This window comes from Idiotropiscis lumnitzeri, chromosome 1, assembly GCF_059441095.1.
Source record: "Idiotropiscis lumnitzeri isolate Australia: NSW breed Sydney's pygmy pipehorse chromosome 1, RoL_Ilum_1.0, whole genome shotgun sequence".
NCBI lineage: Eukaryota > Metazoa > Chordata > Actinopteri > Syngnathiformes > Syngnathidae > Idiotropiscis > Idiotropiscis lumnitzeri.
The window spans coordinates 13,272,723-13,300,029 of record NC_142391.1 but is presented as its reverse complement, the minus strand read 5'-3'; the positions used below and the strand labels follow the sequence as shown (position 1 = coordinate 13,300,029).

General features: G+C 39.9%; 2 protein-coding genes across 4 annotated transcripts; one reads left to right on the top strand and one right to left on the bottom strand.

Moving 5' to 3' along the window:
• Positions 1 to 933: 933 nt before the first annotated feature.
• prph2la (peripherin 2-like a) lies at positions 934 to 6,513 on the top strand. Of its 2 annotated transcripts, XM_088318325.1 has the most exons (5): positions 934 to 1,002; positions 1,627 to 1,708; positions 1,995 to 2,596; positions 4,129 to 4,375; positions 5,060 to 6,513. In XM_088318325.1, the coding sequence occupies exons 3-5, from the start codon at positions 2,016 to 2,018 to the stop codon at positions 5,330 to 5,332; spliced, it is 1,101 nt and encodes a 366-aa protein (XP_088174451.1). In that variant the 5' UTR covers positions 934 to 1,002; positions 1,627 to 1,708; positions 1,995 to 2,015; the 3' UTR covers positions 5,333 to 6,513. The 2 variants fall into 2 exon arrangements, with proteins under 2 accessions (XP_088174451.1, XP_088174459.1); XM_088318333.1 differs by lacking the exon at positions 934 to 1,002 and having other exon boundaries at positions 1,533 to 1,708; positions 5,093 to 6,513.
• A 722-nt stretch (positions 6,514 to 7,235) lies between these two features.
• ubr1 (ubiquitin protein ligase E3 component n-recognin 1) lies at positions 7,236 to 26,780 on the bottom strand. Of its 2 annotated transcripts, none has more exons than XM_088318311.1 (47): positions 26,658 to 26,780; positions 25,093 to 25,352; positions 24,584 to 24,662; positions 24,116 to 24,220; positions 22,239 to 22,366; positions 21,990 to 22,128; positions 21,122 to 21,184; positions 20,608 to 20,731; positions 20,408 to 20,515; positions 19,389 to 19,477; positions 19,220 to 19,318; positions 18,931 to 19,088; positions 18,754 to 18,853; positions 18,544 to 18,672; positions 18,279 to 18,459; positions 18,152 to 18,204; positions 17,684 to 17,794; positions 17,522 to 17,587; positions 16,812 to 16,913; positions 16,675 to 16,738; positions 16,480 to 16,604; positions 16,358 to 16,410; positions 16,166 to 16,268; positions 16,029 to 16,077; positions 15,769 to 15,923; positions 15,425 to 15,524; positions 15,234 to 15,337; positions 15,057 to 15,137; positions 14,780 to 14,961; positions 14,497 to 14,705; positions 13,819 to 13,918; positions 13,445 to 13,597; positions 13,247 to 13,347; positions 13,085 to 13,181; positions 12,852 to 13,000; positions 12,713 to 12,768; positions 12,533 to 12,629; positions 12,380 to 12,447; positions 11,578 to 11,725; positions 10,882 to 10,969; positions 10,509 to 10,645; positions 10,131 to 10,239; positions 9,988 to 10,044; positions 9,837 to 9,914; positions 9,590 to 9,760; positions 9,405 to 9,506; positions 7,236 to 8,406 (listed from the first exon to the last, which is right to left on the bottom strand). In XM_088318311.1, the coding sequence occupies exons 1-47, from the start codon at positions 26,700 to 26,702 to the stop codon at positions 8,265 to 8,267; spliced, it is 5,217 nt and encodes a 1,738-aa protein (XP_088174437.1). In that variant the 5' UTR covers positions 26,703 to 26,780; the 3' UTR covers positions 7,236 to 8,264. The 2 variants fall into 2 exon arrangements, with proteins under 2 accessions (XP_088174437.1, XP_088174431.1); XM_088318305.1 differs by having other exon boundaries at positions 14,497 to 14,702.
• Positions 26,781 to 27,307: the final 527 nt, after the last annotated feature.

Sequence of the window (27,307 nt, the reverse complement as noted above, 5' to 3'; positions counted from 1 at the left end):
AGTGTGTGCTATCATTACAGAACATTTAAGAAAAAATGCAGGCAAGAAGGACCAGAGAGCCCCAAGCCCCCTGCCCCCCTTAGTGCATGGTGCCCTCGTATCCCGATCATCTTCCCCTTCATGAGGTTGATATTGCACACATAATCAAGCCTTCCATTTTTTGTCATCACATAGGCATCATGGATGTGCTGCCGTTTTGGAGTCCATCACAGCTGACAAAGAGAAAAGCAACCATTTACATTCACACCAAAAACATTTTTTAGAGTTTTCAAATAACCTGATATGCATGTTTTTGAAACGTGAGAGCAAACTTGATTATCTGGTATAAACCAGGATCTTCAATAGCTTTCTGCTGGGGTACAAAAAATAACCCATCTCACAAAATGGCAATTGCAAACTGAAACTGCAACGTGTTGAAGCAAACTGCAAGGGTGACTCTGTATTTTGTGGAATGTGTTTCTCCTGAGAGAAAACACTACTCGGCAGAACACAAGATTAGTGAGGGTGCTGTTTGCCCAAAGCAGAAATTGTAATCACCCAAAGTGACAAGATCAGGGAAAATTAACTAAAGACAAGAGAAAAAGATTAAAAAAAAACATGCATCACCAACATGTTAAAGAAAACACTTGCTCAATATAATGGACACATAGATTGTAAAATTAAATTCAAGAGCTGTAACAGAAAGTTCTGTCTTGGCTGATACAGAGGTACAATATCAATTTATGTTCATTATTGGTGAATGAATTAAGATGGTGATTTCTCTTAAGCAAGTGGTGCGGTTCAGCTGCGTGTTGTTGCGTTGAAAATAATGCTCATTGTGCTCATCTTACTTACACAAGCTACTGTGTCACATGCTAATCCAATCGCACTCTTAACATTTCATTGGCTGATTTTTAATGTGGCCAGTGTGTCTGCATTTATGTGCATGGGATGGAACGAGGCGGGATGTGATGTGTTTTGTTGTTTTTTTCTTACTTTTTTATACTGCTTATAATTTCCCCAGTAAGTATTTACTTAATTGCAGAAGTGGGAGATCTTTACAAATAAGCAAAAAAAAAAAAAAAACACATGCTTTTTTTTCAAAGTAATTTAAATACACTTTACTTAGTAAAGTGATATACCTTTGCACACATCAGCTTTACTAATATAATGTCGTGCTGTTGCGGTGTGGTAAAGACAACTACCTGAACATAGTGTATTGTAGCAGCATATATTACAGAGAAGGTCAGGACAAATGTGTTTTATTTTAAATGAGAGGCTTTTATTTATTCAAGTGTGTGGCACAGTTAACTGGGGGCATAGCATCTTTAACTTTGGAAGCCACAATATCGGAGGAATATTAGACATTATACAGTACTGTACAAATGGACTTTAATTATTTGAACTATGAAAAACATATATTTATATATAATTTTCACACACACATACCAGTCATTACCTTCCCCAGAGGTAGGACAGTTAAATTTGCACAGGTAGCAGAAGGTGGTTGCAAATCCCTGTCAAGAGCAGGGCTGAATAATGATTAAAGGGGATTAGAAGGAGGGTCATTGGTTGGCTACTAGTGCTTGTGGCTTCCTTTATACAACCTGTCTGTCTACTACTACTATCCACCTTGTTTTATTTTAGCAAGCCTGGAAGACAAGAAGAAGAAAAAGATGAGATGGAAAAATTACTTGAGCCTTTCTATTAATCGCTAAGCAGATTTAAGGTAAGTGGGCATGACAACCAGCAGCTTATCATTCAATGGTTTTTCTAGAACAACCTTGTCTTATTGACATTCTAAGGTGTGTTTTCATCCCAGAAGTATAAAGACTTATTTGATATTGCTAATGTTTGTAGTCATATCATGTAAAAAGACTGTATAATAGATGAAAAAAACAGCGTCAACAAAAACAGGATAAGCTGCTTATGAAAGGACTCCAGGAAAACTCTTTACATCTTCTCACCGTATCGTCAGCTCCTATTCCTGATTTACTACCTTAATCCATCCACAGGGAAAACTGGAGATATAAACAATGGCCGTTTTGAAAGTGACCTTTACCAAGACCAAAAGGGACAAACTAGCTCAGGTGCTTTGGATCCTAAATTGGATCTCCGTGGTGACGGGCGTGATCCTGTTCAGCCTGGGCCTCTTCCTGAAGGTGGAGCTCAATAAGCGGTGGGAGCTGATGGCCGACACGGACATTCAGTATGTTCCTAACATGCTCATATCTGTCGGCCTCATTGCATGTGCCATTAACTTCCTGGGCGGGAAGATCTGCTACGACTGCGTAGACACAGCCAAGTTCCTCCGCTGGAAGCTAATCATGCTGCCCTACATTGTTTGCACCTTCTTCTTTACCTTCTGCGTGCTAGTGGGGGCCCTCATGTGCTACACCATGCACTGGGAGCTGGATGAGTCCCTGAGAGAAGGCCTGAGTAAGGCCATGAAGTACTACAAGGACACAGACACGCCGGGAAGATGCTTCCTGAAACGTGCCGTGGACATGCTACAGATAGAATTTCAGTGCTGCGGTAACAAGGCTTACACAGACTGGTTTAGAATCCAGTGGATCAGCAACCGCTACTTGGACATGTCTCACAGAGAGGTGGTTGAGTAAGTATCAAGCACACATTAAAAAGCACCAATGGTGGTTTATGGTATGGACAAATGCAACATGTAGCTGCGAGAGAGTCTATACGGAGAAGGGTACAGGCAGAGGGGCCGGGGTGGGCGGGTTGAAGAGAGTGGTCTCACACAAGGCACCAATCATGCTACCTAGCACCAATCCATTCAAATCCATTATGATTGTAAGAGCCTGCACAGCTGGGGCGGAGCTACATGGCTGCCAGGGGTGGGCACTCTCTGGCCACATCCACACCTAGGGGAAAATTCTGATATCTTTGATTTTTTCGCAAAATTTACGTAGATGGAGTATTCTTAGACCATTGATACTCTGACATGTGCCGTTTAAAGTACAAATATATATTTGATCTGAATGCAGGACTGAACAAAATCTTAAAGGGACAGTGTGCAGAATTTAGGGCCATTTTATGGTGAATTAAAAGAAAGCAACAACCTTCATTCGAAGTGCGTACATTTCGAAGGCATGCGCATGAAGAATGCGGCAACACAGGTCAGAGTTCCGTAATGTAATGTAACTTGTTATCAAGAGACCTAAGATTATACAAAAAATGTATATTGATGAGCTGAAACATATTGTATTGCACATTATTGAAATTAATGTTTTTAAAATGAACTTTGAAAAATTTAACACACTCTACACACTGTCGCTTTATCCCATTCTTAGAGTCAATATCGATCAAAATCACTATTTTTGCCCCAAAGCATGCAAAAAAACATGGCTGAGAAGTCATTTTTTATTGTACCACCCACACTCATGGTTTCATAAATATGCACACACATAACATGAGCAGGAACAAACCTAATAAAAAAAGGTTTTTCTAAAAATTGAATTGTGAATAATTCATTTTTTTAAATCATTGTGCTTTTTTTAGCTATGATTTGAATGAATAAGACATTGATCGCAGAATGCAAACCGGCGTCAGTCGTCTGTGACAAATTGATCACTCTGATTGGCTGTAGCTTGTGAATCAATTCGATGACAGAAATATACTAGGGGAGAGTAAACAAAAACAAAGCCACAGCAAGGAAAGTGGGATGATCTAGTAAATTAAGCCAAGCAAAACTGTGCTTTTACTTAGACTTCTTCAAGCTTGATTATGAGCGTTATGGGCATTGTTCTGGATATGTATGATTTTTTATGTCATGATACCCTGAGTGTGAATGTTCTGATCAAGAATGACACACACGTGCCCCCCAGGTCACGTCTCAATGAGGTGTTGCGTCTCTCTGGCCACCACACTAAAAATGATCGAGCTACGCACCTGATGAATAGCATATGAATTTATTGACCAGTAGGAGGACCTCCAAAAGCAATTTACTTTAGAACTTGGAGTAGTTCAAGTTCAGTTATTCAAGGGAGCACAAGAACACCGGTACCTATTATATGTCTTGACAAACAAAGGAGGTTGAAGCTCCCCCGAAAAACTTTTTATTTTTTTATTTTATTTTTTATAAAGGCCAAATCGGACCCACTAACCCCCCCTTGTGTTTCACGTGCGTAGTCGCCTACGAAGTAACGTGGAAGGCAAGTTCCTAATGGATGGCGTCCCGTTCAGCTGTTGCAACGTCAACTCCCCGCGACCGTGCATCCAGCAGCAGATCAACAACAACTCAGCCCATTTTAACTACGATCACCACACGGAGCAGCTCAACCTTTGGACCAAAGGGTGTCACCAGGCTCTTTTGGACTACTACAGCGGCATCGTCCACTCCATCGGTCTCACGGTGTTGATCACGTGGCTCTTTGAGGTAAATCTTCTGAATTAGTCTTTCTCAACCCTTTTTTTTTTAGCCAAGGCATCAGAAACATCGTACGGCACAGTAACAAACGAACATATCGTATAAAAAAATACAATCATATTTAAAAAACTAACTGCTGTCTCAATTTACACACACAAATTATTTGTGACGTCACATATGGAAAAATACAATCCAGTGGGTGGATTGAACACGATGCTAGAAACTCTTAAACCTACTGCCATACAGCGGAAGATCATTTCATTGTTTTAAATAAATTAACAAAGACACATTTGTCTACTCTACTGTGTTCTTGTTCATACATGTTAACTTGTCAGAGAGTTTCTATAATGAAATCCATAAAATCCACACTCATTCTAACCATTGTCTGGGTTCTGTAAATTTAAGTATAATACACAGGGATATTTCTAAGTGTGAGTTCTGGTCAATGGGTAAACCTTTGTGGTGGTACTAGCTCAAGACTAAACTACAGATGTGATGGATTGCAAGTTAACGATGGTCCAAGAACAAGAAATGAAGACTGACATATTTGCCTATATCAATTAAATTTGTTATAAATTAAATACAACACACAAATATGAACTATTCATTTACTCCAATAAATATTTTACATCACCAACATATGTACCTGTTTGGAAAGCAATCAATTAATGAGCCTCTTGTGTGTTGCTTTAGCTGTCGGTGTTGACGGGCGTGCGTTACCTCCAGACATCCTTGGAGAACATGCTGAGACTTGGAGACCCAGACTGCGAGTCTGACGGCTGGCTGCTGGAGAACAGCTTCATAGAAACAGCTCGAATCAACCTGAACATCATCAAGACCCTCAGCAAAAACAACCATGTGGACACCGCCAACAATGGGGACCCTAACATAAATGTACCTTCCACTTCCAAAGCTCACTACGGGCCGGACAACGTGCCTCCACAGAAAATACCTGTAGCCAACTAACCAGGAACTGTTAAATAGTCCGGGCTGTGGAAAATAAAGATGCCATGCTCATATTTAGCATCACACCTTTTATAATTATTTGACGGATCAGAATGGACAGTTTATAGATCATCCATCTATTTATAAACCGCTTACCTGTGACCTATCATGTCAATTAAAAGCCTTTTTAATGCAGGGTAAAAAAAAAAAAAATCCTGCCTGACACTTGAGGGGTTACGTACAGTGTGGCTGTGGCCTTGCCTTGCCTTAGACTGCACTCTCCATACGCCACCTAAAGGAACACTTGTCGGAGTCTGTTCTAACGTTTTAGTGATTAAAACTTTTATGTAAGATTTTGGAGAATTATTGTGTACTGCCCAAAGAAACTGTGTGACGCCTTTTTGAACTTCAAGAGTTTGTTTTGGTATCAAGTTTACATCCACTCACCATCCAACTAAATGTTTTCAACTGATCTTTTTGGGGTAGGTTGTATGGCTGTAAACACGCGTAAGGATGAAAGTTATGGGACAGTGGACACCAAATGGAAATTGTCAAATTTGCCAAGTTTCTACTCTCACTTTTTGGAGCGTCAGTGAGACTACTTCATCTGTTCATCCTACCAGGAAAAGTCACAGCTCTTGAACTCCAGCGAGGGTTTTGCTCAACCTAATAGTTTTTGATGGTGTTGATGTGTTCTGTCAACGTTGTTCCGCACCAAACTTATATGGACTTGCCTTTACAGAACCTCATGCTGGGACAGAAAAGGGCTTCCCCCAAAATGTTCACCCACAATTAGAAGCATACGGTTGTACAAGTTGTCTTTAAAATAAAATTAAAGCGCCAACTAATGGGTCGAGTCCAAATACTCATTCATTAATAGGTGCGTCCAATGAGTCTTGTTCATATACAGGTACGATAAAAAGTCTACACACCCCTGTTCAAATGCCTTTTTTTTGTCATATTTTATGTACGTATTTATGTATATGTGTATCATATAATATTAAATGAGGCTCAAATACTTTCCACCATACTGTGACCCACAAATTTTATAACTCAAACGGGAAAAAATATTTTTGAGAAGGGAAGTCACAATAAACAACTGGGACAAACATATGGATGTGTTCAACATTACCCAATCATATCGGAACTCTTGTTAAAATCGGTGCCTGTGATTAACCCTAAATAAAGTTATGATGTTCCAACGGGCGTTCGCTTTCTGGCAGAAGCCTGAAGGTTTTGTGACAACACAGGCAAGTATTGATCAAATTCTTCTCTATGTTGAGTACGTACGTTGATAATGGCAGCTGAAGGAAAACATCCTCAGATGCAATGCTGTGTCACCATGGTTGGTAGGAGAAGGTAATAATAATGAATCCGTGTTGTGTTTGCACCACGTCTTTTGGAACAATCAAAAAGTTTAAGCTTGCTTTCATCTGACATAACATTTTCCCACATGAGTTTGGGAGACCTATAGATTTTCTTGTTTTAAGATTTTTAGCTTGCCATTCTACCCCAAAGCACAGAAATATGAAGCTAATGTACTAATGGGCAGTGCCTACCAGAAATCTGCAGCTTCGTCTGCCCCTTTGCAACCTCCAAGTCCCGTTTTCTCTTCATCAGTTTTGTAAAGACGTCCAATTATGTAAGATCACTGTTGTTTTATAATTCCTCTATGTGATGACGCATTAAAAAAAAAATTGTCTCCTTCTCTATACCTTTGAACAATGTTATTAAATTTCTTTCTTTAACCTGGCATTTAAACAAGGACGTGCAGACTTCGCATCAACTGTAATGCAGATTGACAAATCACAACAACCCCCCTTGAGCAACTTGGAGTTCAAACATGATTAATAAACAACCACGTAATTCCACAAGCTATCTCATTTGTTTAGGTAAAGGACATATTGAAGTAGGAGACTTGTTTATTAGATAGACTGGTGATTTTATTACCATATTGTGCTATCAAACAGCACAAACATACTCAATTCACCTTTTTTCAAAGGGTAAAATACGATGAAAAGGTGTTCCAATGAACCGTGACATACTTTTATTTACTTGAAGCAGCGATGAAAAGTGGCTTTGTTAATCAGAGGAAGTCAGTATTGTGTACACAGGGCATCCGTAATGTATTCACAACAATTCACTTTTTCCATATTATGTTGTTATATCCACACTTAAACAGAATAAATTCTTTTTTTCCCCTCAAAGGTCTACACACAACACCCCATAATGACATGAAAACGTGTTTTCCCCAAATGTATTAAAATATAACAAAAAAAGAAATCAGCCTTCCCTCAATACTTTGTTGAGGCACCTTAGTTTAGTTGCAATTTTAAATTTTATTAAATGTAAAAAAAAAAAAATTACCTTTTCATGTTGAGGAAAAATTAATTTATTCCATTTCGGGATGAAGTGGTAACACGGTGGAAAAAAGTGACGCGCTGTGAATACTTTCTGGATGCACTGCATGTTACATGATGTGTGAAAAAGAAACCCCAGGGGGGGTAAAATTTGGAAGAAAAAAAAAGAAGAAAATCAGCTAGTTGCTTGTCTGATGCTATGCTTGTGAGATATGAAAAATTAAAAATGTTTAAGTGACATCACAATATGAAGGTGATGGTATGTAGCTCTAATGTACTGTATTTCTTCATTTATTTGTCTCTAACAACAGAAGGTTATTTGCATTCTCATAGATGACAAATTAAAACAAAGCTAATGCGCTTTGTTCATCAACTAAATACAACTTCCCCTTTTTTTCTTTGTGTCCTTTTCTTTACAGTCTGGAATTTTCTCTCTTGCGCTCTCTAATCTCTCTCTGAGCTTCAGAAGGAGGGTGGGACTCCTGAGGAAGCGTCAATTTGCATGCGTATACATACGCACATCCATCGGTGGAGTTGGGGGGGGGGGAGCGGCAGAGAGCAGCACCGACAGCCTCAGTTTGCTCTGACCAACATCACAACATTTGCCAGTCAAAAGTGAACATGACGTTGACCAGCTCCAGGCTGCGAGCAATCTCCTCCAGTATGCAGTGCTGCTGCCACATCTGCTTCAACTTCCTGTAACGCTCCGGACAAAGGTGCAGTGGATTGCCCCTCCTTGGGAACACAATCAACAACCGTTGATTAACATATGACATTTTTAAAACTCACTTGAAGGCACATTTTTATTCTTTGGCTTTCGACGCAACTCGAGAATGTTCTGCTGTTTTATGGTGTCGACTGTCGGAGTTAGTATAATTTGTATTTTAAATCACCGCTTTGTCACTGCAGCTGTTGTGAAATGCATCATCCAAATAAAGTTGTATTGTATTGTATATTTACTTTTAAAAGCTTGTCATTACATTTTAGAGTGGATTCAGATAAGGGTGCAGATTCAGGATCTTTGATGAGACAGTTCTCTACATTTCTTAGCAAATATAGTAATCATATCGCAGGCACAATGAGGAGGGTATCTACCATCGAGACCAAACTTTTTATGCTCACTGCAAAAGGTGTAGAATTTGGAAGAAGTCAAATTGAAAATAAGAAGCCTTGTCAACAATATTCTGATGATTGGAAAGAGTCTCATTTAAAGGCAAAATCGTCAGCCTAATAACATAACTAACTAGTACACAAGATCAGTAAAAAGAAACTAAAGAGCTTGCTATTTTTCTGGCTATCATCTTTGTGTACATTGTCAGTTGTCTCGGTCATGGCAAACCACAAAAGCAACTGGTGGCAATTTGTTGAATTTCTTGTTGCTTGTTTTTCCGAAAACGTTTAAAAATGACTTAGACACTTATGCTTTTAGGCCAAAGAAATATAATAATACAGTAGTACCTGGCCAAAATAAATAAACAGTAAACTTAAATGTCATGACAGTTCGTGCCTTAATTCATGAATAACATAATTCAAACAGATATTTTCTAGATACTCAGAGAAAAATGGCAGAGAGAAAACAAAATTAATAAATGTATTTATAAAAGTATTGTAATTGTGAAAAAGGGTTATCCAGTGGTTGTTATATTAATTTGTTGAGCAAGAGTAAACAAAATGTATTATTGCCCTTATTATTATTATAACAGGAAACACAAGAACCAAATAGAGCTTCTTACCCGAGATTAGGATCGGTCTCGCCGTAGTCATCCAAATAAGGAGCGGGATATGTGCTTCCTCTGGTCTTACTAGCCATCAGTACAATTTCACACTCTCTTATCCTACCAGCATGTACAAATAATATTACATTACAAAACTGTGGGTCTGTTGAAGGAACAATAAATATTTGTGTCTTGTGACACACCTGAGGAACATGCCCACTCCGGCACCACAGGTGGCGGCATGTGCAGTGCAGGCGCCCACATCTTCTCCATCCAGCTGACTGATGCAGCAGGAGCTCTGAGAGCACAGCATGGCACCACAGAACAGGCACAGGGTTGGATGCTTCCTCTCGTCATCTGCTGACTTGGGACACCTGAGAGGCAAGTACAAGAAATGAGATCCCAAAGCAGAAACTTGTCCTTGGAATGAAGGACGCATGTTGCACATACTGAAAATGGCTGGCTTGATTGAGCAGAGCGCTGTAGTCCTCTGGAAGGTCGATCAGTTGATTCCTTCTCCTCGGATATCTGTTGAACAAGAACATGCTGACTGAATAGGTGGATTCTTGTGTGACTCAAAATTAAAGAGAGAATAAACTACCTGACTGTCTGAGTTTTGTCCGCCAGACCTTTGGTTATTGTGGGATTGCTGCACCACCTTAAACCACCCCCCAAAAAAAGAAAAAAAGTTTTTAGTCATTTATCTTGAAAGTCAAAACATTATTTCTAATATTAAACATCCACCTATGCAGCAGTGGTGCCACAGTGCCTCTGTGCTCCTGGAAAAGCTGGAAGACATTGGAGGGCAGTGCCAAGTAGCTGCAGACAGCCTCCATTTGCTCTTGACAAGATACTTAAACAGAAACAAAATGTCAGCATGGATTCTTCAATATACTGCAATATAAAGTTAAATACAGGGGGTCCTCAGTTTACAAAGGTCCAGACATATAATCTCAAAGTTACGAGCAACACAATTAAGTCTTACATACTACAAAATGTTAATTCAAGAAATCATGAGAAAAATAGGGCTAGGTATCCATTATAGCTCTTTTGGGGGGCATGGGTCCCAAACCCTATGAATAGTTCACAGTATTGTTGCAGCTGTAATACGGCTCCACCTACCAGAAGCACAAAAAAGTTCCTCCGGAGGACGTACACCGGTAAGACAGCTGAAAAAGAGAGTCGTACAGCGCAGAAAAGACATGATTCCCGTCTTCACTCTTTCAGCCACAAAGCTGCCGCACACATCAGGAAAGAGCCTGGAAAGAAAATAATCAGTCCAACACTATCCAAAATGCAATCCACATCATGGGCACATGAAGCCCATTTTTAGGAGTTTTAGAGACCTTTATTTTATTATTGTGTGTTCTTTTTAACAAGCTGGAAAATTGTAAACAACATACAGTATTTGGTTAAGAATATTTCAACAACAAAATTATAGTAAATCTCCTTTTTGCTTAAAAAATGGTTTGATCCAATAATTGGTCACATGTACCTTCCAGTGTGTTGTGACACAGCAGCGTGTAGCTCAGCTGCTGCTTTCGCCTCCTCCGTTTCCTCATCACCGACCACTATAGGGAGGTCTGCACAAGAAAGAATAATTTTGAACAATAAATGTTACCATAAAATAACAGCATTAAACCCATTTTGATGACAGTACAGAGAGGGATGACTCTGTTGTTGCCACGCGGAAAGTAGATTAGACCTGAGGGCTATGTTCCCTCTAATTTTCTATACATCTGAGCATTCACACAAACTCCCTGAGATTTACTTGAAATCCAGGAGAACTGACGAGCCAGCCAGTGTCTTGTGCAATGGTGAGGAAGGCATCTCTGGCTGCCAGAATTGTGAATTGCATGACCATCGACACGCCATCCGTGCAAAGTGTAATCATAAAGAATTTGTTTGGATGCAGTTTTTCTTGATAAACTATGAATATTTTTCCTTCTGACCACCACAAGCAAACTTCAAGCATTCCTGGCTTAGAGCATCTCTCGAAATGCATGTATTAAATAAGTCAATATTAATGTGTTTAGTATATAGCAAATTGCTTAATAGTACAAATATCAATATTCATCTATTTGTCATTTTCCCACTGGATATTTTGGCCATTCTGTTTCCAGTGATCCAAAAAGTATCATGAGCAGGACTAAGATAGCAGGTTGTGTGGTTATGTTTCCATTGTGTTTACCTGTTGTGAGAAGCAAGACCTGCAGGACGTGAGCCATTGTGACCAGATGCAGGATGTGCAGGTGATTGTAGGCTGAGCTGACAGCAGAAGGCTGCAAGTCTACAGCCTCCTCCTGATACAGCGAGGGCAGAGACAACACTAAACCCACCTGGAAACACAGAGGTACAAAAACAGCTATTAGAAATACATACACATGAATACTCACTTATTGTGATTACGAAGATGCCACAGTTCAACTGAACCACTGCAAACTCTTCAACCTTATAGAGTAAAAAAAAAATACAATTGGCACCTATTTTGCTTTTTTTTTTTCAACTATTCAATTTTCTGAAATTGACTCCTCTACAGACACAATATGAGGTGTGTTGTCCACTTGAACAAATAAGCACCTCTCCCCAAAAAGATAAATCCATTTTCTCTTAGGAATAAAATAACAGCTAACATTAGTTCAACATCAGCACGTCTTGCTCTACCCGAACACAAGCATTAGCACAAATTATAAATATATCCACTCAATAAACTCTTGATACTTTCAGCAATTATTAAAGGCCCCCATTATGTATATGGTAAATTCATGAGTAAATGCCAGCTCAAATTCATAGTTTTGCATGAAAAGCAACACTGGCTGTATTTAAAAAAAAATTTTACAACATTTTTTACCTCACATGCTTCCAACTGTAAAACTTTGTGATTCTCATGTGAAAAGTGCATTAATGATAATGTCTAATATACTCATGGCAGTTGTTATCAACTGAAAACAGACACACTATCAACTAAATTGCTCACAGAGATGACCACCTACCAGAAGATGGAAGAAGTCGACTTCCAGAATAGAAGGTGTGTTCTTTCGGCTCGTGACCGGAAGCAGAACTGGGATTTGAGATCATTTCATGATGTAAAAGTCGTCACATAAAACAAGGGAAAAGTGCAGATGGGTTGTATTAAGATGTTGTACCTGATAACATATCAATAAAGTGTCTTTGGATGACAGCCTGGGAGCTTTTAATTCTCTGTGTTGCCGAAAACTGAACAATCGCCTTCAGGCCTGCCAGCTGCAAAAGAGAAACATTTCAAAATGAATGCAAGGGTAAGCTCTAAATATTATCACACAGATATGCTTGTGTTGGAGACCAACCTGTCTGTTTTGTAAGGACCCAAAGAGTGGCTTGTCCTCTTCCAGCAATATGTTCTCTGTGGAGGTAGCATTCACATTGAGAATAGCTTTGATGGTGAATGTATCGAATGTTTTAAAGAAAAAAAGTAAAAAGTCACACCAATTGCCTGAATAGTGAAGGCACATGTGTTCCAGGCCATAAGGGGCACACGTGGGCACAGCTCATTTGGTACCGTCCGAAGTCCGACTCTATGGACCGTGGTTGCGCACACAGCCAGCATCTCCGTTACACTGTCAGAGAACTTCCTCCTAAAAACAAGCCGTTACAAACATCGTTCGTTTCAGGATCAAAGTTTCAAAGGAATGTGGAGAAAGACAAAGAGGATTCCTCACGGCTCTTGTACGCCATAACTCAATATGGCCCTGAAATCCGGCTGACCATCCCCACATAACAATGCATCGCCGTCATCAGTGCTTTCCATTTCACAATCTGCAGGAAAGCATGAGGAATTTTAAGTTGGTCCCCCAATCATTTTGTCCATAATCTCCTTTTACCATTTTCCTGCATGATGGACTTGAGTCCTTTAATCCTGGCCTCAAGAATATGGATCCAGCGAGTCAGGGTCAAATGTTGACCAATTATCTCTGCATTTTCACTGTTAACACAAACAAAATACATACAAATATATGGAGATAATAAATAAAGTTGCACATGTGTAGCCCTCACTAACAAAGGGGGTGGGTTGGACTCACTAGTTGAATATGAGTGGCTCCAAGGGGATGAGGGGGACAACGGTGTTGCATAGTGACTTGCACAAAGGACACAGGTACTCCCCATTCTCAAGGTCGATGATCAGTTCAGCGTGGAGTCGGTTTCTGGTTGTGTTCTGGACTGCTTCAAAATATCTATCAAAAATTAAAAAAAAATAAATAAAAAAAACAGGATAACAATAGAACACGGGTATCAAAAAAACAAAAACGCATATGACGGTGTGCTCTTTACTAGGGATAGGCATTGACTAGATTTACTTAATGAGCAATGGGGAACATTAGAGCTCAGTTAACTGACTTTTTTAAAAATGATTATTTACAAAGAATGGGAGAATACTGATTAATGGCTGACTTACTTCTGCCAACATGTGGCGTGCATGACGTGTCCGCAGCTGCCTGTGTGGGTGCCTACAGCCAGTTCAGGAGGCATGAACGATGGGTAAACAGATGCTGTTTCTTAAGAAAATAAAATAAAAAAAACAAAAGGGATTTTAGAATGTATGCCTTTTCTTACACGGAGTTGAACTAATAAATCAATATTTGTCTTAACGTCGTGGTGAAGACAGATATATATTATCAATATACTAATAAACAATCCTGTTTAGTGGTAGAATATGAGTATGGTAATGTATTAATTCTTAGTGTGAATATTTCCATTTATTTAAGGAGTAAATATATTATAATGTGTTCTGTGTAAATAAGTTCTTGTTCTTTTTAAATCAGTGTTAGGCATTATCAGTGTCAAATTAAGACAGACGGCAGCTTTCTGATACAGACCCTATTCTACTTCAATTCCATGATGGAAAAAAAAAAAACATTGCATCCTGGTGAATCTTTGCAATCCAAATGTAGTTAATTTGTAGTTACTGATGCCTTTGGATGCCGATATGAAAATTGGAGTACAACAAGGTTTGTGGTACTGTTAGCGTTGCCTTTGATGATATTTATAAGTCAAGGCTCATAATAGGCTCTTTACGCAAAACTATGAATAAATACATAGCTGTCATAGTATGTGTAAGTGAATAGAGTCTGACCGTCTGCACCGCTGGTGGAAATCTTTCCTCTGCACTGGGTCAACACAGTGGATCTCTGCACACATGCAGTCAGTACCATGGCTGGAGCCTGAGACGCCACTTCCTGCTCCTCCTGACAGAGAATGCAGGTCAGCATCTCCCGCTCGGCAGGGGTGGACCCTCGATGGGGTCCAACGGCAACACACAGCTCCTTCTGCTCCATTGGACTGCTGAAATACAGAGATCACAAATTGAATGGATGTAATTGTCATTTGAAGAGTGTTTTTGAAACAGCTCCCCTCACCTCTGTGTAGATGGAACCGGCTCTTCCTGCATGCCGCTCTCTGGCATGTTGTCATAAAGCATCTTGTTGGACTCAATGAAATTTTTCTGCATGGCTGACATCTGAGCCATAATTTTCTGGCGGTGAAGTTTGGCTGCTTCAGCCTTTCTTTTGCGCTCAGCTTTTTCTTTGTCCTGAGCACTCTGTGGTACCAAATTAAAAAGAGACATTGATACTGCGCACTTAAAGGCCAAAAGATAAAGTGCTAAGCCATAATTATGTTGTAGTACGCAATTACCTCCTCAGGCTTGCTCGTCTCCACACTCATCGAAGTAGTTGGACTGGACTTCTCCCTGAGGCACTTGATAATCTCAAACATCTAATAAAGGACACCCACACAAAAACAATAATGGCCACTACAAAAATGCATAGAATTTATGATTTCTAAGGCATACTAGTTGAAGGAGCAAGCTACCTGTAATAGCCACGTGATCATGTCTTTTTGGGCTTCAAGGGAAGGAACAACCTTAATTTTCGATAGCAAGAGGAAGAGAGACTTGCTGTGCTCGACCTCGACTCCTGGAAGAGAAGAAACATCAGACTCACATGTTGCGGAAAGGAGAGGACCCTTTTCCATTTCGCAGGTTTGTCAAGAAGCTGACTTACTGCGAGCCTTCACGCTGAAATCGAAGGTCACATCCTCTGAAGTGCTGTCTTCAAGCTGGCTTTTTTCTTCAAGCAAAGCCTGGCCAATAAGGTGCAAGGCCTGTGGGATATACCCGAAAGTGGTTTTCTAGACATCTGCCGAGTCTTAAATGTTTGTAACTGAGATTTAAGCTAACGCCCATGTGTGGGTAATAAAAACTTGGATTGTGTGCAAATGTGTATTTTGTGATATTTTGGCTTGCCGTTGAATGTTGGGGGTCATGTGTGAGGAAATGTCTGTTTGATGAGTGCCACCTCCTTTATGAAAGTAAGAAGCGTGATGAAGTGCATTGCAGTTTTCTTACCCTCTGGATCATTATTTCCGTCCAGTGAGTGGACTTTTCCTCAGCCGCCCTCTGCAGCACGCGTCTGAGGACGTGGACGAGGATGTCACAGCAAAGGAGACGTACTATAGGGGAGAAGGCCGGACACAGGGGAGGCGGCACCGGAGGACGCAGAGCTGAGAACAAACAGACAGAAAAACATCATTCAGGCCAAGTAATTGGTTTATAAACAGTTGACTGACTAGAGAGGGTGGCACAGGTGAGACATGGACAGCGGTCACCTTTATCGGTGCCTTCGTGAACACGTCTCTTCTTTTGTGACTCTTCAGCCTACAAAAGATCATAAAAATGAAAAGAAATGAATTAATGCCATCAAACGCAAAGTCGTGGTCAAACAAGTGTTAATGCGATGTGGTACCTTGCTGTGCTGTGATCTTGAATAATGGTAGAAGAATGGGTTGAACTGAACCAAATATTCCTTTTTCACCTCATATAATCCATGTCCTGACACTCCTGGTTTCCTATAATTCAAAAGGAAAAAAAAAAAGCTTAAAACCTGCTGGAAACGCACTGAAAACAAATATTTGTTGATTAGAAGTCAATTACATACTTGAACGTGGCAACTTGGTTGATTACAGACTCGAGACCTGTTTCATGGCTCTCCTGCAAAGAATGAAATGCTTAATTGTTGTATACTGCCTTCATGGCATGAATCACGATAATGTAGCATACATTCTCCGGCAGGCCTTTGACAAGGCTACTGTGTGCCATGGGTTCAATGCACAGCAGGTGGATGACCTCCCTCATTGTCACATCCTCTTTGGTCACGTTAGTGACACCGGGGACGTAACGCTCACCTGCAATTAGATTGGTCAGCCACATCATTTAGCACTAACTAAACTAACATGAGCCATAAAGTTGCAATACCAACGATGACGATAATGAGAAACAGCATCTCTTCTGTCAGTCGATTCCACTGCAACAATTCATTCTGCGAAATGTAGCCACACATTGATAAATACAGTTGCGAGTTCTACCGATGATGATTTTTAAGCATTACTTACATGGTCTCGGCTGCAACAACTTCCATTGAAGAAATTAAAGAGCTCAAATCTTAGTAAGAGCAGCATGAGAAAATGGTTGGCATCCATTCTGGAAGCAGCTATCTGCAAACAGTGTTTGGGAAGTTATTTCCAAAAATGCATTATATCAAATAGGACTAGTTCTTTAAAAATACTACTTCCTCTGTATCACAATTATGTTACACAACTTTTTGGGGGTTATTTTCAGCAAAATGACAAAAGGAAAAAAAGAGTTTTACATTTTCCTGGACACTGATGGCAATGTCTATTGTCAATGACTACAGATTATACCAAAACATTCCCTACTGTTTTTTTACCGTTTTTAATTAAAAAAACTGAAGCCATGCAACTCCGACTGTGAACACACACTCAGTCCACAGCAATGACTGCCTGAACAGTAACTTAAAAAATGGCCAATTCCACCAGTCAGACCTCAACAAAGTGGGACCTTTAACAGAAATGCACATCACAGAGATGCAAAAGACAACATGCAGACTGGTGACTAAAATGTTTTATAGGTCGTTGGAAGTGGACATGATGATCTGGTAACATTGTTGCATTACAGCATGGAGTGATATTCATTGCAATTTCATTACAACAGAAAAAGGTTACTGCCGACGCTGTTCGAAACATTATATTTATAAAAAAGAAAATGAGAATTCCAGGTATGTCAATAACACGAAAGAACCAACCTGAAGCATAAGGATGTCTTTATCATACATTTCGTCTCTACATTTCACATCTTGATAGTAGTAGACCTACGCATGGGAGGAAAAACAGGCAATGCCAAGAATTACCAAAATGTCAAAAATAAAATCAAATCCAATATTCAGAAAACAAAACGTGCATCACACCTGGCTGACCAAAGACAGGCCATTCCTGCGCCACATTTCAGCTGATACCTGTGCAGCCAACACCACACAGCGCAGAGGATGCTCAGCCAGGCTGCGAAAGTCATAGCTTTCCTGCCATAAAGGGGGAAAACAAAAACTGTAACAACAACACACAACAGTGGACCTGACAAATGGGCATGCAACATAATTTCCTTGAACTTTAACAATCAATCATTTACTCATTCATTCATTCTATGGACCGAGGTTCTTATTCTCACAATGGTCAGGTGCTAGAGACAATTCCAGCTGTCCTTGAGAGAGAGGCTGTCGCAGTCAATCAAATCCTTACGTTGAAAATATTTTCAGATGGGATGGGAAAATCAATCTCTGAATGTTCTGAACTCCTCTAACTGTATAGTTCCCTCAATTTGTACTCATTCCATTAAGACATTTAATCACCATGCACACTATTGGAAGAATACAACTTACTTTGTCAAATAGCTGATCACTTAACCCGTTCTTGCAGATAAGGACATACAAGCCTAGGGAACAGAGATGAATAAGTTAAGGGAAAATACACACTAAAAGAATCAGACTAAAATAGTTAAGAGTCCACCTGCAAACAGCCTGGAGAGAGGCACATGTATGCTCACAGGCTCCTGAGACACTTTGTAGGGCCGAACATGAATGATCTGTTTGCACATGTAGTAGTCAGCAGCCGCCCTGCGGAAGGCTTGATTGTTGCATTGCAGCAAGACTTTGTGGCATTCTCTGAAGGCTTCTAGCAGGATTGTGTCCTGTGGAAGGAGGGTGGCAAGAAAAAAGCAAAGATGCTTAGCAAAATATTGGAAGATGGTAGGACACAGTTGACAGCAACTCACATCTGAGGAGCACCAGTCCTGAAACATCGCGAGAATGTGGCGTAGCTGGATCTGCAGCGTAAAGCCGGCTTCCCACTCGGGCTCCACAGCAATGTGTTGACCAAATTGACGCTCAACCTCTTCCATGCCCTAACAAACAAGGGTCAACATTCAGAACAAAGATTGACGCTAATATTGTCAGGTATACAGCAGGTAGACGTGTTCACCTACCTGCATGCATTTGAGAAGGCCAAGAAAGGCATTGAAGCCCTCTAGGAATTGCTTCCGCAGCTTCGAATTCCACGTTGACGGTTTACTGATCAGAATATACCTAAGAGAGAGTTTACAACTCAGATAAGCACAAAAAACGAAAAACAGGTTGCTAAAACTGGTACCTGGTCAAACTACCTGAGGTCATGGAAAATGACCTGGATGCGGGTGAACTTGTCAGAGTTGTAACCCAGGAAGAAGAAGCGATTGTTAACATCCAAATGCTCCAATAACAGCGCCATGACTGTATTAACGATCCTTGTAATGACGTTTGTTTCTTCAATCAGGTACCGTGCCTGGAAGAGGAACAGAAATACAACATAGAAACAGATGCATTTTTAAGGACGTTTTTTTTTTTAACTCATAAAATCCTTTCTAAACCTCGTTTGGATGATTCAATGATGTTAATACTACTAAGTGCACTCACCAGGGTGGGCACAGTGAACATCTGAACAGACAATGCAGTAATAGAAATGCTCCTTTCATGATCATCCTCGATGTAGTTCTTCTGGAGGTCTTTATAAAGCTGAAAAGGGCACATAATTGTAAGAAAACTGTAAAAACATTCCTAGATTTGGTTTGAAACACTGTCTTACCTTTGTGAACTCAACTGCAAAAAGCCTCTTGAATTCTGTCTCCATTAGTATGCTACAGAAAATCAGCTCATGGACAATCTTGCGTGCACCTTTAAGAAATAATAAAGGTTCACATATAGCAAGTGTATTAAAGTACCAGTCCAGCCAGGATGGACCATTTCACTAACGAGCAATATTTTTTGATCAGGGAAATGAAGTTAGTTATCATTATCTTTTTTATAGTCATTTTAGAGAAATTAGGAAATAAAGTGACGACTGGGGGGGGGGGCTACTATAGGAATATGGCTGCGGCCCCCTTCGCTCACCCCATGGTACTGCAGAGTAGCTGAAGGGACCGATTCCATACTCTCTATTGGAAATCATTGTACTTTCATTGCTTATGACGTCTAAAAACGGTGATCAATTGGCACCCGCCTACTGGCCGCTGTCAGCCGCATCTGTCTCTTGAGAGTTGACGGAGCTAAATGTCCGAAATATAACCAGTCAGGGTTTGTCTGCGCATTCTTGCTCTTCTCCGCTACAGCCTGTGTAAGTGGAGAATCGATCGGCACAGAATGTTTGATTTTGTGGAGGTGATCACATGGGCTCACGTTTGATGTCAATAAATTCAAACTATTGTGCAGGACGCTTTTCTACTTTCACAGGTTGAAGTGGACAAGAGTAATAATGTGCATTTGCATTTTGGTGGCGATCGGTCGCTGTTTTAGACAACAGAACTGACAATTTGAGCAATATTACCTCGCTTGCCTCCCTGCTGTGAAGTAGACGCTGAAAACGGGAAAAAATAACAGGCCGAGCTCCAAAAGGTGGCGTGCCAATTTGTCGTACATCTTATCATGAAAAAAAAGACTTAAATCACTACAGAGTCTTTTCGTCGGGTGAGTTTTAGTATTGATGTCAGTTTGACATGCAATTATTATTATTACATAGTTGCCAATGTTAAGATCATAAAAACGTCCCTCTAAGTCACCAAATAAGGAGGTGGTGTTGCATGACCGATAAATGTTTGTGCTACCTGCCTTTGTACAGTTTGTCATCGAGCAACATGAGCCTGCTGATGCAGCAGATGCTGGTCTGGTCTATGTTAGGCTCCAGCGCCACCCTGCAGAAGGCTTGCCTGAAGCCCACTGCACACAACACGCAATGCAATCGTCATATGACACACAATGAAGCACCTGTGCTGTCTGACAACGAAGGCAAAGTGCATGCGCAGCGGAACCTGAATAACTGATGATCTTCTGGAACCAGGAGCCGAGACGCAGAGCAAATGTTTGGTGAGCCACGACGGCTGAGTGCAGGACCTCCACACGCAGCGGCTGCAGGGAAATGTGCTCCAAGTTGTACTGCAGCACAAACAGAAAAATATTGATGCACACTGTAAAATTGCAAATTTACTAATTAGCACTCATTTTGACTAAACTTCACAGTAGTGGGTAAATTTTGTCGTTAATTTTTTGACCCAAAAACTACATGCGCAATTGCCAGTCAAGTTCATTGTAGTGGTTAAAAGCGGAACGAGGTTATGCTTGAATTGTTGTTCCTTCATATAGATGCTATGAAAAAGATTCATTTGCGTGGGCAGTTGGCAGCCGCTTAATAATGCATCAATGAAATCTACAGAAAAAAGTATGGTACCCCCATATGAAATGTAATTTTAAGGATTATTTAGCCTTGGTGACAGGTCTGTACTCTGCTGAATGACATTCGATTTTGTCCACATGACCAGTTTTTACCTTGATGAGGTCTTTAGCTTGCTGGCATGACTCCAGACTTCCTCTCTTTACTGCCCGCCGACCCTGTGCGGTATATTAAAATCAGGCTTGCATTAAAAGAAATTATGAGACAGTGATATTGCAGGGATACTGATGAAAATGTCACATAGTGGAGAGAAAACACAAAACACAAATGCCTGTTGAACTGTCATGATTTTGTTATAAAAAAAAAAAAATCATGAATCAAAAAAATTATTTCAAAACATTTTTCCACCACTAATGCGACCAATAATCTGTACCACTCTAACACATTTTCAAAAGTTAGCGATAAAAATGAATAACTGATATGAAGTGATTGTACGAGTGAATAGACCCTCTGATAACTGGGGATGTGGCTGTGTTCAGAATTAATCAATCACATTCAAACTCATGTAAAATGGCAGTTAGTGCACACCTGGAGCTTTCATCAGGGAATCGGAGGGAATAATGTACAATTCCAAATACCAGTCATTGTAAGCACAAAACTTTCGGATTTCTGCTAGGAAACCCAAAACATGTCAGGAAAAGTCTACTAAGAACATCTGAAATTTACTTTGGGTTAATCAGAGGCACTTTAAACAGTGTAAGTTGGGTGCTGACTCTCATTTAACATGCATTTGAATGTGATTAATTATTGGTCAACACAGCCGGACCCCACGTTTTGAGAGGATATGAACACTTGCGCAAAAAAATTATCTCAGTTGTTTATTTACGCTTCCCTTCTCTAAAATATTTATTTTTTTCTTTAATTCAGTTGTATAGGTAAGGGGTCACATGAACAGTGGAAAACATTTTGAAAAAACTATTTGCATTTGGACAGGGTTGTATAGAATTTTTATATCCACTGTACCTCCTTATCAATAAGTGCGGTGTGATTCTGCGCTTCGGCCTGATCACAATGAATAGACCGCTGCAGGGTGTAGATCACATGGTCGTATGAATGGTGCTCATCGTTGTACAGGACACAGAAGTAGGTGTTGTCTTTTTCCCTGCACATATGATGACATACTCAGTTAAGATGGAGACATGCTCTGTTGAGGCTGCCGATTTGTATTCACTTCATATGCAGTACATGCATGAGAGATGATATGGATCATACTCGGGTTTGAGTACAGCTAAGAGCTGACGGTCCTCTGCCCAGTCCAGGAAGTCTGTAAAGTAGTTCAGCAAAACCCTGAAGAGCATTTCAATCCGCTGGCACAGTTCTGGCTCCAAAGTACACTCATCCTGGAAAACACAATTTAAAGAAAATAAAGACCTAGATATTGCTCTAAAAAGTCTATAAATTTAGGTCCTATGTTTGGGATATGCTCAGTTCTTCTGGCGACGGCGTAACGAGAATTTTTATGTACTCTAATACGGATCATAAAAACTGCCAAAATCAAAAAGAAATTAATGTGAAAATAAACGCAAACAAAAAAATTAAATTAAATTAATTGATATTGAACTGAATTTAGACATTTACATTTGTATATATTTCCACGTTTATTTTGCTTTTATTTGTTATTTTTGTATTTATTTTTTGTTTTATTTTATATCCTGTATTTTTTGTTCTTATTTCCATTTTTTAATTATTTTTTTATATTTTATTTCATATTTTGACATCTTTGGTCCTGCAGTGCAGGAGAAAATGTTATTCAAATAAGGGGGCGGTCCAAAGTGTGTCTAGGGTTTAACTTTTAGCTTATTGGTTGATCGATATGTCAGTGCAGCAAGCACAGTCACTTTACCCAATAGGCGAATAGTTCAACACAAGACACACTCAGGACCGCCCCCTCATTTTAAGAACATTTCCTGAAACAAGTTAAAAATTATATAGAAATAAAAATTACAAAAGTATCTAATACAAAATAAATGTAAAAGTTAAAAAAAAATACTGGTTTTTGTTTTTTACTTTTATTTATTTTCGATTCGGGCCTTTTTGGATCTCCATACTGCAAGTCATAATTACATTAAATAAATGCAGGAAAAAACCTCTAGGCCCATTGGTCAAAAATAAAACAATCAAATAAAAAACACTACATATGACAATAAATCAGTGCCCCCACTTGTGCATTGTGACAATGTGCTCCTATGCCGTTGTCAAACTATTTTGCTATACACCATTCATAACCTTGAGTTGAGTTGAACAACCTACGTTATAGATCGGGGAAGGACTTTGTGTGTTAGTTTACATGATTAATTGCTTGCATCAACATCTACTGTATCCTGTCTCACTTAGCAGCAAGTTTATGCCTTGGACTAGGGTAAATATTTTTTGTAATGGGAAATAAATAATCTGTCCATGTGACATTGCTGGCAAGTCTCACAAGAGCAAAGATTCCTCACGGAAGCTAAATATTTCATAAAAATGACTAACACTGAGCACACAAGTCCAACAAACATCCAACTCGCCTGTACCCCTTGTTACGTCACATCACTGTGTGAGAACAAACACTGGAATCCATCATAATGTAAACACAACGCAAAAACAAATGGGTTTCCCATGCAACACTGAGGAGGTCGAGCATCTTGGCTTGACAAGCAAAGGTTTCATTTCGGAAGACAATGAGCTAAATTGATGCTAGCCATGCCTCCTGTGCATGGAAGCACCTGTTATTTACGGAAACAGGGGCAATGTAGTCTGGGTTACAAGATCTTGACAAAGGCAATTTGATAAAGACGAGCCTGACAAACTGCAGGTTGGAACACCCCCCCCCAAAAAAAAAAAAAGTGAGGGGAAATGCACATGTTCAATGTTACCAAACACACCCCTGCACAGATGAAGAAAATATTCCAAAAGTTGTTGATACCCATGTTAGAAATGTTGATCCATCTTATATATCAAGCCAGAGTTAGTGAATTTTATAGAGCCAAAGCCACGCATAAGACGAAAAAAATGAGCATTTTGGGATTTAATGACACAGAAAGGGACAAGTCCGAGGTATGTCCCTCCCCCAGTGCCTCTTTCTACTCTGTTATGTAACAGACCGTTACCATGGCAGTGGCTGCCTCCGGGTCATGTTTGGAGCAACATGGTCCAATCTTCCAGGCTTCCACGTCGCCACAGTCACAGAACCCTCCACCAAATGATGCGTGCATCTGAGGAAAAATAGTTCATATTTATGTTACAGAGTAATCGAGAAATTAACCAACTCGGGTGTATTTTTTTGTGATGAATTAATGAATTTTTTATTTTAGAGAGAATTTGCAAACACAGCTGTGAGCGTTCCAAATCACAGAGGGTCATGACAACATGAATCTTTTATTATTACAAGAATCATATTTAAATATTAAAACACAAAAGGTTTTCTGTCTAACGCAATGTAACCCTTCGTACATAAGTAATGATGCAAATGTATTCAACTTCTATTTATAAAGGGGAAATGTGTCCCCATTAAGACATTTAGAATATAGATCATTTCAATACTGAAGAAGTCAATTGCTTTTAACATTTGCACCCACCTTGTAACGATGACTTTTGTGCACGCTTTCCTGAAAGCAGTCCATGCACAGCACACATGTAGGATCTATTGCGCAATCCCTGCAAGGCGTTGAAAAGCATATCATCACTGATAAAAGCTTTTCTCAACAGTACAATTAACATTTTATGCAACTTTCCCTCACTTTTTACTAGACACAGGTGGCTAATAGAGTTGAGCAAATGATGATGAGATAATCGTCAACATCTAAAACAAGTGATTGAAAAAAAAAAACAATGTTCATGTTCGGCATGACTGCAGTATATCACGTATATACACTATGTCAACATAGAACTTCCCAGGTGTTTGCTGGAATGTCTCATTTCGCGGATGTGGTTAATGATTAATGATGATTAATCGATTAGGCCAATTATGACATTACAATCAATTACTAATTTTGCATAAAATGCAAACGATCAGCCGATCCCAGTCCAGTTGATCACCTCCGTGTATAGTCTATTTGTAACACACATTGAAGGATAATTTTTGAACCTGCAAGAGTAGACTGTTTCTCCCTCTTTGAAGACACGTCCACAGAGCTGGGAAGACGAACTGCCCTGCTTGAGCTTCTTTACACCTTCATCGGGATCTTCACCAAACAAAAAGTACTCCAGCGGGCGCAGGAGAAATCTCTGTACTTGTTCCTCTTCCTCCTTAGGGTTGGACTCCTCCTTATGACAGAAGATCTGAGGCACCCGCTTCCTCAGATAGGCATACAGGACCGGCTTCAGATCGGCGGATGCCTGCCATTCCTGCAAAGCAACACAATTTGACATTGATTACAGTGCAAGTATGGATATATTTTTATGCTGCAGCTTTCACTGCACCCTACGACATACACACACATTAGCTTTGCAGATAACTGAATAATAATGCAATCACCTAACAACACATAGCTTTTAGAATAGGCAACTCATCCTGGAAAGGAGGGACTGGCACTGATTTATAACCCATTAACTCATAAGGGGGGGGGGGGTGCTTGACTTCCTGATCCGCCGGGAGACAGAGAGGTACGACCTGCTGCTGTTTTTACTCAACCACAGTTTTTGTATTTCCTATTTGTTATATTAAATACTCAAAGATAAATTTAATGTATCAGGATTTCATTTGAACACAATATAACCTGCAAATATGACAACAACAGGAAATCTACTGTGGACAGTATTTCCCTGAAGAGGCCGAAGGGCCTCTCCCCCGGTGGCCTCATCTCTGAATTCATTACAGAAGATAAATTTGAATGTTGTTTCCTTAGACCAATCTTCAACCTGTGTGGCAAAATTATATTTTGGAGCCTTTCATAGAAAATAATTGCGGTGTAGTGTGTGTATGAAGGGCGACGTGATATTTACTTCAGACAGTTTTCTCTGATACCAATCTTTGCAATAATACGGGTGATTGTGACATACCAACACTCAGAAACGGCAAAAAAAACAAAAACTGACATTCTGTTTAGGTGAGAGGTAAGCACTGCATCGCACTGGAAATGATCCAATTTCACATAAACGATGACTAAACTAAGCTAGTTATTTCATGCAGATGTGTCTTTGCTCAGCTCTTTTCAGTGATGCATGGTGCAGAACTATTACCGTGCAACATGTGTACAGTTTTGTTTGATTTTTCTAATGTAAAATATGTGTGAGGTTGGGAAACTGCAATATAACGAGTCTATTTGGCATTTATTACCCTATAAACAACTGTTAATAAAGGATGAAACTGCAATGATTCACTTTCAGACCAAGTCGCGGAGTTATGAAAGTGACTAAATCATTGTTTAAGGTAGAACCCTCCAACACAATAAAATGTGACTACGTATTGTTATTAATGTGAATACAGTAAAAATTAAACATCGGCCACCTCTTGAGCAATATGTGAGGCACTGCAGAAACATTAGCGAGTGAGTGCATAAGCTAAGCTGTTCGCTACAGATCCAAACAGATCGTCATTTCAGCGCATCATACATGTAAATTGAGCGAGGTAACCTACACATTTAAGCCCGTCACTTTCTCCCAAAATGCCCGTGCACGGTGACAGTTGTGTAAGGTTGATGAAAGACATACCTTAATGAGCGCCAGCTCGTCAATTGTTTTTTCAGCCTCCGCCATATTCCGTTTGCCGTAAAGGAGACAGGGGAGTGTCGTTAAGGGGATCTGGACTGAAAAGTGCTGTCAGGCAGGAAATGGTGGGATACCTTCCAAAATAAAAGCTAGGGGGGACTGTTTGGCAGGGGCACTCTCACGCCTGCCGGAAAAGCACTGTCAGGCAGGAATTGGTTGGGTGAGAGAGGGGTGAGAGGGAGGGGGCAATCATTTTGGGGGCGAAATTGAGTGTTTTCAGCGAACGTAACCATAGTCAGATATACAAATATTTCAATGCGTGGTTTTAACTCTAGAACTGTCATTTGACACTTCTGCCTCGTGATACTGGAGTTCTGTCCACTGACACCAGAGCGTTTAGCTAATATTGTATTCTGTATAAAAAGGCAGTTTTGTTGTGGAAACGAGTCAATTACTTGCACAGGAATTGGTTGGGAGTGGGGGTTACAGTAACCAAATAAATCCTCTGAATGACTTGCGACTTGAACTACTATTGAACAACTTGGATGAAATCAACATGTGTTTTTTACTGTTCTTGTTGGAGTTCCGGGGGCTTCAAGTGTAAACAATTGTGAAATAAAAAACAAATAGTGGATAATGACGTATGATTGACG

What these genes read in the sequence shown, in the direction of transcription:
- prph2la (XM_088318325.1), top strand. Translation starts at nt 2,016, where the DNA reads ATGGCCGTTTTGAAAGTGACCTTTACCAAGACCAAAAGGGACAAACTA. An exon ending in TCTCACAGAGAGGTGGTTGA is followed by an intron (nt 2,597 to 4,128) that starts GTAAGTATCAAG and finishes TCACGTGCGTAG; the next exon opens with TCGCCTACGAAGTAACGTGG. An exon ending in TGATCACGTGGCTCTTTGAG is followed by an intron (nt 4,376 to 5,059) that starts GTAAATCTTCTG and finishes GTGTTGCTTTAG; the next exon opens with CTGTCGGTGTTGACGGGCGT.
- ubr1 (XM_088318311.1), bottom strand. Translation starts at nt 26,702, where the DNA reads ATGGCGGAGGCTGAAAAAACAATTGACGAGCTGGCGCTCATTAAG. An exon ending in CCGGTTCCATCTACACAGAG is followed by an intron (nt 14,706 to 14,779) that starts GTGAGGGGAGCT and finishes TCTGTATTTCAG; the next exon opens with CAGTCCAATGGAGCAGAAGG. An exon ending in CACGCCACATGTTGGCAGAA is followed by an intron (nt 13,598 to 13,818) that starts GTAAGTCAGCCA and finishes AATTTTTGATAG; the next exon opens with ATATTTTGAAGCAGTCCAGA.